This window comes from Abramis brama (genome assembly GCF_963993115.1).
Source record: "Abramis brama genome assembly, chromosome: 20".
NCBI lineage: Eukaryota > Metazoa > Chordata > Actinopteri > Cypriniformes > Leuciscidae > Abramis > Abramis brama.
In genome coordinates, this window is record NC_139982.1 from 20,466,258 (window position 1) to 20,483,753 (window position 17,496).

The 17,496-nt window shown below is 34.3% G+C and overlaps 2 protein-coding genes across 4 annotated transcripts in view; both read left to right on the forward strand.

Annotated features, from left to right (window-relative positions):
* Nucleotides 1-17,496, forward strand: part of kctd15a (potassium channel tetramerization domain containing 15a) — a 572,168-nt gene that overhangs the window by 393,399 nt on the left and 161,273 nt on the right. The window lies entirely within an intron of this gene.
* Nucleotides 1-17,496, forward strand: part of magi2b (membrane associated guanylate kinase, WW and PDZ domain containing 2b) — an 85,762-nt gene that overhangs the window by 54,670 nt on the left and 13,596 nt on the right. For 2 of the 3 annotated variants that reach the window (XM_084094712.1, XM_084094713.1), the window contains 7 exons: nucleotides 198-380; nucleotides 3,836-4,344; nucleotides 6,238-6,403; nucleotides 10,720-10,751; nucleotides 14,160-14,337; nucleotides 15,258-15,373; nucleotides 16,921-17,116. In XM_084094712.1, the coding sequence (XP_083950838.1) occupies nucleotides 198-380; nucleotides 3,836-4,344; nucleotides 6,238-6,403; nucleotides 10,720-10,751; nucleotides 14,160-14,337; nucleotides 15,258-15,373; nucleotides 16,921-17,116 (1,380 nt within the window). The remainder of the gene's footprint in view (nucleotides 1-197; nucleotides 381-3,835; nucleotides 4,345-6,237; nucleotides 6,404-10,719; nucleotides 10,752-14,159; nucleotides 14,338-15,257; nucleotides 15,374-16,920; nucleotides 17,117-17,496) is intronic. The other variant, XM_084094714.1, reaches the window with a different exon arrangement.

Genomic DNA, 17,496 nt, shown 5'->3' on the forward strand with positions numbered 1-17,496 from the left:
TTCTTTTCTCTGTGGCCCATATATGCCATCTTCACCCAATTGGTTTGTTGGTGTTCCTCGGTTTTGGGTTGCTCAGGTGTGCCCTACTTTCATGTCACTTTAGCTTAGATGCCGAAGCACCAAAGACCATGCAGTAGAGGTGGTTGTGCAGTGTGCAGTGCATTCCTCTGAGTGTTTATGTGCGTTTGTCTTCTCAGAAAAGCCTCCATTCACGAGGGACGCCACGCAACTCAAAGGGACGTTCCTCACCACGGTGCTGCAGAAGAGTAACATGGGATTCGGCTTCACCATCATTGGTGGGGACGAGCCGGATGAGTTCCTGCAGGTCAAGAGCGTTATACCTGAAGGACCTGCTGCCCAAGATGGCAAGATGGACACAGGTGAGAAGGTCAAAGAAGTCAGGGCCTCTTAGTGTTAAACTTTCGTGTTTAGGGTGAATTGGGTTATGAATCTATGAAACTTTGATATTATTAATAATATTTCTATTATATAGGTATTGAATGTCTTTATAGTATATAAGTATTTGTTATTTTGTTAAATTGCAAATAATATTTGTAATTTAGTAATTAAGATAATAACTGTTAAAAATACAATATAATTAAATAAATTTAACTGTGAATATTCACTCAATATCGGTAAATGTGACTGTACCTTTAAGGCCCGCTCACACAAAGGACAATAACTATAATAATAAAGATTGTTATTAAATAAAAGTTTTAATAATCACTCTAATTCTATGAGAAAACAGCACAACTATGAAAAATATGTACAGTACTGGTCAAAAGTTTGGAAACGTTTGGAAAAAAAGTCTCTTATGCTCACTAAGCCTGCATTTATTTGAACAAAAATAGAGAAAAACAGTAATATTGTGAAATATTACAATTTAAAATATTGGTTCTCTATTTTAATATAGAATGTAACTTATTTTCAGATTCAATACTCCAGTCTTCAGTGTCACATGATCTTTCAGAAATCATTCTAATGCTGATTTAATTTCAATGTTATCAATGTCGTGCTGACTGATATTTTAACAATGTACATTTTTACTGTCACTTTTTATCAATTTAACACATCCTTGTTGAATAAAAGTATTCATTTCTTTCAAAAAAGAAAGAAAAATGTGTATATTGTTACAAAAGGTTTCAATTTCAAATAAATGCTTTTCTTTTTAACTTTTTATCTATCAAAGAATCCTGAAAAAAATATCACAGGTTATAAAAAATATTAAGCGGTACAACTGTTTCCAAGTTTGATAATAAATCATTATATTAGAAAGATTTCTGAAGGATCATGTGACACTGAAGACTGGAGTAATGGCTGATGAAAATATATATTTGCATATATATATATATATATATATATATATATATATATATATATATATATATATATATATGTATGTATGTATGTATGTATATGTGTATATATGTATATATGTATGTGTATATATATATATATATATATATATATATATATATATATATATATATATATATATATATATATATATATATATATATATATATATATATATATATGTGTGTGTATATGTATGTAAGTTTTTTTTTTTTTGTGATTTATCAACATTTCTCTTGTTTTGTCCACCATCTTGGATGATGTTACTCCCCTGTCGCAGTGCATTCTGGGATTGACTTAATGAAAGATGCATGCTGCCTACACAAGGGAAAATGTTAATCTGCCTATTCAGATCAATTGAGTGACACCTTTCAGTTTTATTGCCAATGATTGTCAGTCACCCAAACCATAGTTACTGTTGCTAAGAAAGACAAACAATGCCAGCAAGCTTAATTTCCCTGCTTCAGTGGACTGTTTAGAATTACAATATGCCCCCTTTTAATATGCTGACACTTATCGATATATAAGCAGGGCTGAGCAGCGACCTCACATCTCAAGAGAAAACCTTCAGTGCATGGACTAGGAAACATCATTATCTCTGTAGCCACCGCTTGACAACAGTCTCTAATAGCTTGCACAGAGCTAGCGCAAGGTCACGGTTGTCGCATTGTGTTTTTCTCTGATGAAAGAGCGTATTTGAGTGAGTCATCACAGGCGGACACCGTAGGCTTATTTGCTGCTTTTTCGTAAGTTCTCTGTTCTCTTAGAGGAACTCTTAACCTAGTAAGGAAATCCTGTGTCCTCGCTGCGATTCTACCTTTCTGGATGGCTTGTTCGTTTCCTTGATCGTGTTTTAACTTTAGAAGTGTATCACAACTGTGAGCTGTGAAGATGACATCACTTCCCAAGGCCCTCACTGATAATGATGCTGGCAGTGGCTTTATTTGCGTATGCCTCCAGCTAACATTGCAATTTGGGCTTTGGTGGGATCTTGTGTGTTTCATTCGCTTTTGATGGGGGAACGGGGTCCTTTTATAGAAGTCCTACTCTATTCTGTACAAACATACACAGTTGGCTTGTGCAGTTTCAACAGGCCCCAGGTTGCCTTTATTACAGAGACGTCTCATTATTGGCCAGCCAGTATCTACAACTGTCTGCACTTATGCAACTGACTTTCTGTGTGTGTGTGTGGAGATGACTTTAATCCAAAGTGATAGGATTTAGTAAACAAGTGGGTCAAACAACGGCTATTTTATTAGATGGCGGCTATTTGCACGTGTAAATAGTAGTTAGATGATATTTATACTTATAAATAGTGGCAGATACTGTTTGCACCTCAGTGTTGTCGTACATTAAACGGTATAATAATAATAATAACAGAGTGTAAATGATTATATTTATTACATTTTTTAAATGGATGCCGCCATATTGGGACAATAAAGCCCTCCCTATAAATGTGACTGCACCTTAAAGGCCCGTTCACACTAACTATAACGATAACTTAAAATGTAAGGTTTTAATAATTCTTTGAGAATAGTGAGTCCACACCACAGGTATAAAGGTAACGACAAAGAGGAACATAATTCTGAATTCTTTCAGAATTATTTTTTTTCCAGCTGAGAAACAATAAAAACATTTGCAGCCAATCAGAATCTCCTCGACTTTAAAGAGCTTGAGCATTTAAAGCAGCATACGACAAAACTTCAGCGAGCGTTTCGAATAAACAAAGTTAGCATGTGTTGAGGTGGGCGGCTGCACACTGATATAGTTATTGTTATAGTTGTCTGTATAGTTATTGTTCTTGATGTAAATGAGCCTAAAGAGGACATCTTTGCACGTCACTCGTGTGAAATATGCCGGAGACTTGACTTACAGTTGATTTCAATGGAATTTTATGTTAGCATGTTGCTAAGCTAACAGCGTGATATGCTAATAAGCACAAATACATACAATACACAAATACTGAATAAGAATGTCATACTTTACAGTACTGAATGAAATAAATATATTTCTAGATTTTTTTTCACTGATTCGCAGTGCATTCTAGGATTGCTTTTTTACAGTGTCGATTCATTTTTATTCGGCCTGTTGGGAACAGGGCGCACTTGCTCGACAACTGTATCCTGTAACTGTATCACTCTCTCTCATTGGTTGTCATCGCATTGCTCATTTGCAGTCTTCTCTACTTCATTATAAAACATTGGTTGGTCATGCCACCAGAATTAAACTGGTTTCATTGAAAATTAATGACTTGCTGTTGCTTTTTCATTGTAAACCTCTCAGTGTGAACACCCGTTCAGAAGGCAGCATAATTATGTTTTGTAAGAGCCTTATGATGAAGCTAATTTATGTACATACGCACTCTGAGCAAGTGGTAGATGTGACAGCGATGACATAATGCTCTTGGGAGTATGGCGCTTCATATTTTGTTTAAATATGCGTGTTTAGAACTCTCATATTTTCGTAATTTCTTCATCAGGTGATGTGATCGTCTACATCAATGACATCTGTGTCTTGGGTACCACCCATGCCGATGTGGTGAAGCTCTTCCAGTCAGTCCCCATTGGCCAGAGCGTTACCCTGGTGCTGTGTCGGGGATACCCCCTCCCTTACGACCCAGAGGACCCCTCCGCTAGCTCTTCCATGCCCCCTTTGGGCCTAGTGGATCACCCGTTGCTGCTCAATGGAAGGAACAGCTATGAAAATTACATGGAGTACATGTCTTTGACTGGCCGCTTAGTACCTGAGCACGGCGAGGGCCTTCCCCCGCATCCCCACCCTGGAGACACCCACCTGGACGGCTCGCAGCCTCCATCCCTGACCACACCGGGACCCCCACCTGATGACAGCGTCTCCATGGCGTCATCCTCGGGAGCAACCACTGGGGCTCAAGTGGTCCCTGAGCTTCTAAGTCTCACTATAACCAAAGGCGCAGAGGGTTTCGGGTTCACCATAGCGGACAGTCCCACAGGGCAGAGAGTCAAACAGGTGCGCTGATATCCATTAACAAACATTTAATTGCAGTGGTCTCAAACTCTAATTAAATTATATATATATATATATATATATATATATATATATATATATATATATATATATATATATATGAAGAGTTCAGATGCAAAAGCCTCTAAGTGCCATCTGAAATTTTCTTCTAGAATGATCATTTTTATCAAGCTTGTATATTTAAGTTCAGTAATTTCACTCAAATGGCAATGAAAATTACCTATTAATTGCCATTTAAGTGAAATTACTGAACTTAAATATACAAGCTTGATAAAAATGATCATTCTAGAAGAAAATTTCAGATGGCACTTAGCGGCTTTTGCATCTGAACTCTTCATTTGAGTTACTGTACATACTGTACATACTGTATATATATTTTATATATATATATATATATATATATATATATATATATATATATATATATATATATATATATATATATATATATATATATATATATATATATATATATATACTTAGTAGTGACCAAAAGTAATGTCCGGCCTAGGATAATTGGCATCTTCCACACTTTTGTTAAATATTATTTGAAATGTATTAAAAACTTTGTAATCATATTATGTAGTTGTGCTTGGAGTTTTATTTGTAATAATGCAATGAAACATGCCAAATTTTGTAGACATAATTTTTGGCCAGGCTGTCATACCAAGAAATTATGAACACATGCAAAAACAAGAGAGAACAAATTAAATATTAAAAACTGATAATGTTATAGTCAATGTATGCTTTTTGTATTTCTGTTAGTTTTTTGCACAGTAAAATAAAACCTGTATGTTTTTTGCCAAATAATTTTGTCAGATACAGTAAATACCTTAACCTTCAGTTTAGTCTTTGTTTTTCCTTCATACTTAAAACATTTTAAAATATATTTTGATCATATTTTGATCATTTAATCGAACTTGTGGGGTCATAAAAATGAATATTCACTTTTGGCCACTACACCAATGGAAAAAAAATATACACAACTAATTATTAAATATTAAATATAATATAATTATTTTATTTATCTGAATATATGTTTGTTTATATATATATATATATATATATATATATATATATATATATATATATATATATATATATATATATATATATATATATATATATATATAAAATAAGAAATATAAACAAATATATGAATTATTGTAGAGAAATAAATAAACAAACACGTATATGTACTTCATACATATATATATTTTTATATTTTTGACTCTGAAGAAGACGCATGAGCGTCGAAACGTTAGTCGCTATTTATTAATAAATGATTAAAAACGTTGTGTGCTCCGGTTCTGTTTCCGTGGTCCTAGCTAGACCTTGGGTTTCCTCTCTTGAACATTGTGTCCTGTTCCGTGAGCACCAACCAGGCTGAAGCGCAAGTGACTCCCTTCTATATATATATATATATATATATATATATATATATATATATATATATATATATATATATAAACCAATGAAAAATATTATTAAATATATACATTTATTTATATTTATTTATTGTTTTGTAGAAAATAGATGAACAAACACACACATTATTTATAGATAGATAGATAGATAGATAGATAGATAGATAGATAGATATAAATATTTAGAAAATAGATAAACAAACACACACACACATATATATATATATAAATACATAAATAAATAGGCTCCTGTTGTACTTATGTTAAGTATGGGGGCACTGATCTCAATAAGGGGGTGAGGGTAATGGTGTAACAGTCTCCAAAAAAAACTTCAAACCAAAATGCGAAAAGTGAAAATTCGTTTAAGGATATTAAATGGTTATATGCCCTGTCTTAATGCTCATATGCAGGTTTATGTGTCATAACTGTTTCTTTATGTTGTGATCAGGTTCTGGAGCCGCAGGGTTGTCCAGGGTTATGTGAAGGAGACTTGATGGTGGAGATTAATCAGAAGGGTCTCCAGGGACTCAACCACACACAGGTGGTGCAGCTGCTCAAGGACTGTCCAGTGGGAACAGAGGCTACGCTTGTCATTCAGAGAGGAGCAGCAGCAGGTGCGCACATTTACACCCTTCATTTTTAAGACCAAGTTCATCAGAAATGTACTGAAGGTTGCCCAAAATCTATTCTGGACTTTGTCAAAGTGAAATGTTCACGTATGTATTGTAAGCCAAATGAAAATTCATTTACTCATCCTCATGGTTTTTTTCTTCTTCTGTAGAACACAAAAGGAGAAATTTTTAACTGCACTTTGCAATATAACAATTGGTGGGGGGGGCTCCAAAACCTGCTAAAAACCACCATAAAGGTTTCATAAAAGTGGTCCTTTTGGCCTGTGCACTATATCCCAAGTCTTCTGAAGCCTTATGACAGCTTTGTGTGAAAAAGAAACCACAATTTAAGTAGAAATGAGGAAAGTAACTTCGTATACATCCGTGCTTCAGTTTTTAGTCTTTTCTAGCTCTCTGAACTTCAGCTTAATTTGCCTTAAGCTTTGATTCGTCAAGATTTTGAAATAAGAGGAGAGAAATACTCCCACTATAGAGTCCTAGATGTACTTTGCCAGAGCATCTCAATTTTTCAGACTCAAACTGTTTTCTTTCAGAATAACTGAAGCTGATGAGCTGTTTGGGGGAAACTTTAGCAAAGCCTTCGCAATATTGCACACTGTATCATCTCTTGGCAAGAGCTGGTGACAGTTATTAGCATATTCAGACAGAAGCCAAGCTAATCTACTAATTCCATGCGAGTCCACTTATCAGAGTGCTTACTTTCATTAAAATGTCCATCCAGAGTGTAATATTTTATCACCCTTTATAATTAGGATATTATTAGAATGAAAATTAATGAGGCAATTAATAGAAATGATCTTGAAGAACACTAAAGTCTCTCCATGTGTTTAGTAAGTAAGCCTGATATGAGTTCTTAAGATGCTTGTCCATTTTTCTGAACCACTATCAATCAAGTAATTACTCCAATGCATCCTGCCAATTACGCTGTGTGTCTGTTCTCACCTCCTTTGCGTGTTTCATGACTATATCGAAGGCTACGGTCTTAAAGGGCCGCTCAGCAAACACTCCAAGGCCTCTTGTAATGGAGCGAGAGACGTCCCACGTGACTCACTGGCTGAGTGCGAGACCATTCAGTTTCCTGCCGGCGCTCTGCCAAGAGTCCGGCCTGGGCCGGCCATGTTCACAGCTCTTTTCCCCAGTTGTCTAATTAAAGCACGACTCCCACACTGAGCTGGTGGAGATAAACAGGCTGACGAATCAGAATGCAGAGTGGCTGAAGGGGGGCGGGGCGTTCAGCAAACAGACCAATCTGTTACTTCCCTGTAGGTAGCACTGAGGGAATACACTGAAATAGATGCTGATTGAGGAGACATAATTTATTCTTAGTGACGTGAAGAGTTTATATTATCATAATTTACATAAATTTACATGGATTTATCTATTTAAAGCAACAGGATGAATGGGCAAATAAATGTCAAGACAAGCATAATTTCTCACCAGGACAAGAGCAAATATCCAGAATTCTTACCAGGGTTGAAATACTTTTCACTTAATCTTTTTAAATAAATAAGAAATGTGTGTATATGTGTGTATATATATATATATAAATAAATATATATATATATATATATATATATATATATATATATATATATATATATATATATATATATATATATATATATATATATATATAGTATTTTTATTTAATAGTGTTAGGATTAGGAAATGGGTGATTATAGCTATAAAAAAAAAACTCAACATTTTGTCATATTGAGTCATATTTTTAAAAAATATCTTGTAAATATCATATTTCTGTAAAGGTATTACTTAACTAACTACTTGTGTTTTATAATCAAAGCAGTGTTGTTATTGTAAACTTGAACTATTGCAAAAAACTTACTAAAACTAAAATAAAAATAATTAAATAAATGTATTAAATAATAATAAAGGACAAAAGAACAATGAAAATGACAAAATTACTAAAACAGCATAAAATTAATATGAAATTCAAAATAATTCGAAATTATTTCAACCAGCCATGGTTGATTTCAAAAATGCTAAAAGTAAAAAACAATAAAAAAATCAAATTAAAAAATGAATGAGGGCTTGTTTTTCACTAAATATCACTAAATAAACAAAAGAAAAAAATATATATACTTAATCTGGTTTTGTTTATATGCACCATTATAACAAAACAATACATAGAAATAAATAGCAATATTTACTTGCATGTAATTCTGCCAGCAAAAGCATAACAAATATATATTGCAAATATTCAACATTTCGAATTGCATTTGCACCCATATAAACACCCTGTATAAATTTAACTTTTGCAGTAATTTCATTAGATTTATTTCTGTTAAAATCTGAAATGATCTCATTTGGCGGTTAAATGCAATAAGATGCAATAATGCAATATTTCTTAATGCAATAAGAAATGCATTTATTTCTGAATGTTTCCAAAGTACTAAAAGAATCACTGATGGAAGCGTTGAGGAACCAGAAATGCTTACGATTCCCATTTCGAATTCTTCAAGCATTTCTATACCTTATTAGTGCCGCAGTCAGAGCACAATATCACTGTCCGTCTTCCTCTCTGCGGTTCTTTTGTCAGGATTATTGACATCTCGAGTAGGACTGGACAGACAGGTGCGAGGTGATAACTACAGTGTACTCTTCTGAGTTCCCGGAGTGTCGGAAATACCATCAGGGCCGTGGCATTTCAGCAGATCTCTTACATCCTCTTGGCTCTATTCCATCTGGGTCTCTGAGTACACAGAGATGACAGTCACCCCGAATCCCTCACCTTTCAGACTTCACCTGAGAGAGACTCTTGAGTCGTGACATGAACGAAACCCAATGAAGCATGAGGCGACTGATGCCATTGACTGAACATGGCATTCGACTCCTAGTCCTAATTTTGAATTTTTCGAAGGTTGAGATTAAAAGCAATCAATCAATAAGAGAATACATTTTTTGAAATTTTGCATGCGAGTTGCACTGAAGTTCTTTGGTCTTTGCTGTCCATATGGCATCTTTTGTAATGTATTGGGGGAGGATGAGGACTTATGGAGTGGCACGACTGTGCATGTTTGCCCGAGGCTTTATGTTTAGCTCTTCGCTGCCAAGTCGTGTCCTGGTCATATAGCGTTTGATGTAATCCTGTTAGTTTAAGTAGGCATAAAAATGCCTTGCCCCCCCGCCTACAAATACTCACATACACACACCCCATACGTACAGTGTGTGAATGCACAAAGACTCTCAATATAATCCATGTTATTGAAAGAAACATGCATGAGACTTGAGAAATGAAAAGTCATAACTCATTATTCTTCCAGCACCTCTGGCCATGGTATAATCATATTGCAGATGAATCTTAAACAACCTTCTTCTTATTACAGTCATATCACAAATGCACATCATGAATTTTATTATATGGAGAACTTAATACTGAAAAACAGTATTATGGGAGTTCTTTGCTCGCTGTAAGAATGTGCAGTTTTAACTATAGTTTCTACCAGATCTGACCCTTAAAAATGGCTTTCCATTTGTGTGACCTAAAGTAGTCTGTAAGATACTTAATAATAATGATTTTTTTTTATTTTTATGAAATAATCTTTTTATTTGTAAATTGTTTATTTAGGTGATTTAGATTAGTATTAGGAAGCATGTTAAGCAATATTTAGTGTAATATTCTTAATCATTTGAATTATTTTTCAAAATTGTGTGAAATAATGACTAATGTTTATTTTTCTGAAACTTTTTGCATTTTTTTCATAAAGCAAGAAAAGAAAACATTGTCAATAAAGTCAGAAAAAAGATCTAATCCCCATTTTCTTCTCAAGTAAATATATGTAGTATGTCCATAAATAAATTTTTATAAATGAGTTGATGTATCAAAAAATATCAATTATAAAAATATTTTTTATGACAAATAATTATTTTACTTCTGCTATTAATATTAATATAATGTGCAATTTTACTACAGATATGTGTACAGATACTGATATAAGCAAGCTACAGTGATATAGATACAACACATAAGCTAAAAGCATTGCTGGCCATTATGATTTCATTATGATGATTCAGAACTGACGCAGGAGTTGTAAAAATCTAGTTTAGTGTCTCACGTCTGTTTTACAGAGTTTGGCTTCTGCTCAAAGCTAATCAAAGCTAATGATGTAATTACCTCACTAATAAATGCAATAACGTTTCCTCACTTAAGAGCCTACAGGACAACGAAGTGAAGAGAAGAAGGGGCAAATATTATGTGACTACTGACTAATATGAAAAATGTGTTCATTTACTCTTTAAGGAATATCTAATGATAATCTTTCTCTTTGTTTTTCTGTCAGGCCTCTTTTCACCTTGGGATCCCACAAAACAGGTAAATGGATTTCAAATATTTAGTTTCTCAAAAAGCTGTTTGTTTTTGCATGTTCTTGAACTGACCTTGACATTAAAATACCAAGTTCTGTCATGAAACTCTAGATGGCGCTGGCTGATAGGTCCTTAACTCATTTGGTAGTGATCGCATCACATAGCGCAGCTGATTGGTTGCTGTTGCATCAGCAGCCAATGAGCTGCGGCTCAACAGTCTCTCCGAGAGTTGTCATGACCGAACTGGTGTAACTTCAAAGGCTCATAAAGTAAAGCTCATAAGGTCAGTGGGGATCGCAGATCGCATGAAAATGTATGTGTGGGATTATACAACAATTCGACACAACATAAAGTACTGTATGTACGAACTGCCCTTTTTAGTGACTCAAATACATATATAGCAACCAGTGTAGTCCAAACCTTCAACAAATGGCTCTTACGAGATGGATCTTTTAGTGAAATAAACACATACAGTGCAACAAGTGTGGTCTGATTCCAGAACTCTAATAAATTGTTCTTTGTAATGAATCAAACACATATTGTAACAGTGTAGTCAGATTCACAAACAAATGACTCATATGAATGAGTCGGTTCTTTGGAGTGAATCAAACAAATACAGATATTTTTGTACAGATCCTAAATGGTTGTTCATATGAAAAAGTGTAAAGATGTGTTTTATCAGTAGTATTCTATTTTTATATTAATGATTTTATACTCTATTTTTATATAAATTAATCAAAAAAAAAATTATTATAGTTTTTTTAATGGATAGTTAAAGGAGAAGTTCACTTTTAAAATGAAAATTCTGTCATCATATAATCACCCTCATGTTGTTTCAAACCTGTATGAATTTCTTTCTTCTGCTGAACAGAAAGGAAGATATTTAGAAGAATATCAGTAACCAGACAGTTTTTGGGTCCCATTGACTTCCATAGTATATTTTTTTCCTACTATGGAAGTCAATGGGACCCAAAAACTGTCTGGTTACTGACATTCTTCTAAATATCTTCCTTTCTGTTCAGCAGAAGAAAGAAATTCATACAGGTTTGAAACAACATGAGGGTGATTATATGATGACAGAATTTTCATTTTAAAAGTGAACTTCTCCTTTAAGGCTAATCATTAGATTGCATATTTGCCCATAGACATATGTAAAGTAGAATAAGTTCAAACTGTGTAGTGTTAGATTTTTCAGCTTTTTCTGCCAATATTTGCTTTTGAATTGATTGATAATTTCAGCAGGTATGCTGATGGAATTTTGACATTCTGCGTCAGTGTTTGCTGGAGAAATGATCGAATCATGTTTTTATGTAACATAAGAGGATTTGACCTCCTGCACACCTCTGGCTATCCGCTGTCCTTTAGCAAAGATCTTGGACTAGTGTTTGATGGCCGAAATCCCTCGGCAGCTCAGAACGATTGCAGCATCAATCTCCAATCTCTGTTAAAGACAAACCGCAGCCACGAGTTCTTAGTCTCAGCACGTGTTCACCGGCGCGCTGGATAACACTCTGATGAAACCCGACATGGAGGTGTCCCGGGTGACAGATGCATTAACGCAGCCGCCATGGGTGGCGTACTTAATCAGTATGACTCTTGTGCTGCTGCATTAGCAAACAAAAAGCTTTAACCGACAGCAAAGTGTGCCTTTTTAATATATGTGTGTGTGTGTGTGTGTGTGTGAGAGATGCGCGCTAGAATGTGTTTATCATGAAGAGAAATTATTCAGAGCAAAGATTATGCAGGTGATACTCAATTGATATTCCTCCTCCTCTGTCCCGGAGACCCGCGGACTCAATCATGCCGTGTGATTTATAGCTCTGGCGGACTTAAAAACAAAACTTCTCGTTTCTGAAAATGGATTAATTTGAAGTTGAAATATTAAAGAGGGTTCACGCAAAAATGAAAATTCTGTCACCATTTACTCACCCTCATGTCACTCCAAACCTGTCGGATTTTCTTATTTATTTTATTCACAGGTTATTTATTTCACAAAATAAACCACTTCAGCATGATACAAACCCTTTCAGAAGGGTCCAAAATATTTATTTCCCACTCTGGCCAGTGGTGATTAAATTGAGAAAATGTATTATTCATATATTTTTTTAAGAAGGCCACGAAAATGTATTTTGCATTATTTTAATTTTAATAAATCTGTTTTTTAGATATACTTTTTTCTTTCATTTTTATATATATATATATATATATATATATATATATATATATAAATAATAATATTATTATTATTATTATTATTATTATTATTATTATTATTATTATTATTATTATTATTATTTAAGAAAAAATATATAAATGTATACATTTAATTCTGCATATATATATATATATATATATATATATATATATATATATATATATATATTATTTAAGAAAAAATATATAAATGTATACATTTAATTCTGCATAAAGCACAGTTCAGGAAGCAGAAAATGTGGGTGTAAATATATATATATATATATATATATATATATATATATATATATATATATATATATATATATATATATATATATATATATATATATATATATATATATATATATATATAAAATTAAATAATACAATTTATAGTTTTATAATTACAATTATAATTTATTTAAAAATATTTTTACTTGACATAGCTTACTGGCCTTTATACAAAAATATTTACCTGCAGGATTGGCTAATTCTAATTGGCCAATCAGAATCAAGTATTCCAGCGAGAGGTGATATTTAACAGAACACCTAGGCTGTGCTTGTAACTATCCCAGAAAAACAAATTCTTCACAGGGTTTTTAGTTTTCTAGTATAATTTTCCTTAGTTTTACATGCCTTAATTGCATTGCAGGTCCACAAATGCTGTTTGAGAAACTAAACGGACTACACATCTCAGGTTAAGTTTCTCCGAAGCCTTGTAAAGTAACGGACCATTTCATTTAGCTCATTTAGGTATTTCTAGAACTAGCCTTGATATCTAATTTCATGTGAGTTCACTTTCATGCCAGCGTGAGGTACATCATTTTCAGGAGGCCGTCCGGTTCGGCTGGATTCAGGGCTCGTAATGGAATTGGCAGGTTAAGCAGAAAGCTGCAGGTGAAATGAACAGCTCACAGGAAATAGGATCCATTAGCCCCCGGGGCGCATGACTGTAGCACAGACACTTCGCTTCACACTTTAGTTCCACACTTAGGGCTTAATTCGTCTCCTTCACTGAACCTCCAGAGAGCGATTGGACTGCTAAACTCTCTCCTCTCAGAAAGAGGACAGGAGTAATGACAGGGGGTCCGAATGATGATACACCCAATCTTCTCTGCTTGATCTTTTAAAGGATCTACATAGGAGATTTTCACTACTTTTTAGTGTATGCATGTGTATTATCCACTCAAACCGATCTACGTCTGTATTGTCCTTGCAGTGGGACCCTCAAGGAAGCCCCCAGACCAGCTTGTCGGCCACTTTGCTCCCCCACGGCGCTCCACATCCCGGACAGACGCTCCATCGCTCCTCTGTTCCGGACACAGAGGGCTTCCACCTGGGCAAGCCTGACCCCTACGACCTCTATGAGAAGTCACGTGCCATTTACGAAAGCAGACGTAAGTCGTGTATTCTAATCATATATATATACATGTATATTTGCTTAAAAATGAAGCATTTTTTGGACCGTTAGTTTTTGTTTCTTCACAAATTCTCATGACTGTATGGCTTTTGGATGTTTGTTTGTTTTTGTAATAAAATGACTGTATATAATTATTTATTGTTTGTTTTGTTATGTTATGTTATGTTATGTTATGTTATGTTATGTTATGTTATGTTATGTTATGTTATGTTATGTTATACTATACTATTTTTTTTTTTTTTTTTTTTCACATCATATTAATGGCAATGGAAAGGCTTCATTTTCATAAATCATGTCACAACTAGAAAAAAGGCCTAATTTTCTTCAATCCAATGACTTCTTACTCATTTCTTTTCATTTAGGGGTGAAATATGAGCCTATAAAATTCTTGACAGGTTCCTTGAGATTCCTCCCACACATGAGCCTCAATAAAGCATAAAGCCAGTTGATAGTTCAAAAGTATTTTTGAATAATTTTAATAAATAGTTTGAAGCTTTGATTTCTCATTCGCACAGAGCCAATCCCACCTCGGACGCTGACAGACTCTACAGGCAAGTCTTTTGTGCTGCTTTCCCTTTCTTTAAATCGCAGAGCGCATATGCCGTTAGTCACATTTCAATGGCTAATTTATGTAACCCATGTGACTTTAGGGCTCTATATTTAGCTCTCTGTCTACCACCATACTCTTATCCTCCAGTACATCAGAAGGTTCAGCACTCCAGTTGGTGAGCCGACCTACATAACGTGTGGCGTTCTCTGATTCCTCAGCTTGTGGTTAGGTTTAGGGATGGTTTGATGTTCCTGAAGAAGCCCTGATCTCTGCTTTTATGTCAAACATACCGAGGAAGCAGCATGGATCGGGTGCGCTTGATCTAATCTGTTATTCTTGTTCCTCAGGTGTGGAGTACCAGGAAGTGGAAGTGCACCTGCTGCGTGAGAAGACCGGCTTCGGCTTCAGGATCCTGGGTGGAGACGAGGCGGTGCAGGCTGTGAGTCCGGAGGCCCGTGACAAGGCTCGTATGGGGCAGGATAAACAGATACTGGCTCATATCTGTACAGCTCCATGAGCAGCAGATGGAAATTCATTTACTTCAGCTACTTACATGACATTAGCAGTATCGTGTTTTTATTTGGGCATATACCATGACAATATGATGGTATATGACTAAAGTGGTTATTATAGTTGTGAAAATTTTACAGTAATTATTAGAGCTGGGCTGTATAGCGATATACATTACCATTCAAAAGTTTATGGTCAGTACGATTTTTTTTTTTATTGTTTGTTGAAATAAGTCTCTTATGCTCATCATGGCTGCATTTATTTAATCAAAAATACAGTAGAACAGTAATATTGTGAAATAATATTACAATTCAAAATAACTGTTTTCTATTTTAATATATTTTTTAAATGTAATATATCCCTGTGATTCAAAGCTGTGAATCATTACTCCAGTCTTCAGTGTCACATGATTCTTGAAAAATTATTCTAATATGCTAATTGTGATGCTCAATAATCATTTCTTATTATTATCAATGTTGATAAGGCAAATTTTGTGCTGCTTAATATTTTTGTGCAAACCGTGATACATTTTTTTCAGGATTCTTGAATGAAGTTCAAAAGAACAGCATTTTATTTGAACTCAAATCTTTTGTAACATTATAAATATTTTTATTTTATTTTTTTAAGTGACCCAAATATGCAGATTTATGATGCATCTGTAATGATGTCAATAATCTTGTGACATAAGTTTGTGTCCACCAAGCTTCAAAAGAAACATAAAAAAGTTGCTACATAGAAAAAAAAAATACATTTATTACGTACAAATACAAAAAAAGTAATGTGTATATAAAATTGTGGGGATGAATTTCCAGCAAAATTATATTTTGAGATGTACAATAATTAACTACAATGTAATATCTAGTATCTAATATCTAATATCTATAGTAACTACAATGAAAATATCTCCTACTTACTCATAAGGAGATATTTTCACTATAATGCCCAGCTTTAATTGTTTTGTTTTTATTTTTGATTTCAGTTTTGATCTTGGATTTTCCATAAATAGTTATCTAATTTTCTTTTTCATTTTAATTTTATTTAATTTCAGTGTTTTCATCCATTTCATCCCATCAAAAATTGTTCCATCTGCCTGTGACGAGAGACACGGCGCTGTGATTGGTTGTTTTACATGTCAATCAGTCGTGTTGTTGTTTTGACAGAATACGTTGCTAGTCTGAAGCCAGGCCTGAGAAATATTTGAAAATGTGTACAATTCAAAGATTCTGAGCAGAATTGTGGCTGTTAATTTGTCATGGATTTCAAATGACAGTTTATTAACAGTCGTCTCTTAGCTAGTTGTCTTTGGTAATCTCTGGTATTTTAATTTACTTTTCTTAAATACCAGCAGTAAAGTGACTTTCTGTCAAGCTAGATATGTATAAACCCATCAGCTAGTCAAGAAAACTGCTGTTAAACATGTAATGTAAAACTGATGACAATATTATAATGAGACTGTGAATGTCAGTTCATATTAATGTGATGACTGATTCTTCTCCACAGATTGTGATCGGAGCAATCATAGAGAACAGCCCCGCGGAGCGCGACGGCAGACTGCGTCCAGGAGATGAGCTGGTCTCGGTTGACAGGATGCCCGTGGCGGGGAGACCACACCGCTACGTCATCGACCTCATGCACGCGGCTGCACGGAACGGACAGGTCACCTTGACCGTCAGGAGGAGGGTTCTGCTGCAGCAGGGTGAGCAAAACTCTCCAGTGACACAAAAACAACTATTACATCCTTAAATGAGTTACATGGTACTAGACAAATACATTTTTTAGTTTCTTTAATAAACCTATAAAGTCTACTGTATCATATTTGATATGCAAATTATCAACATGATTAAAACTTTGCTGAAAACCCTATTGTACACAATCTGCTGCTACGTGCCTTCTGTCGTCTGATTGATAGTTTATACTTTTCAGCAAGTAAAAGGCCTTTTAGTATCATTCTAAAAACAGGTCGAGGTTCATGTGTCTTTACTTTTATAAAGTAAATATCAGAATAACTTTTATATTGTTTGTAATATTTCAAGATGAACACTTACTGGACTGAAGCAACTTAGGTTAACTTGATTA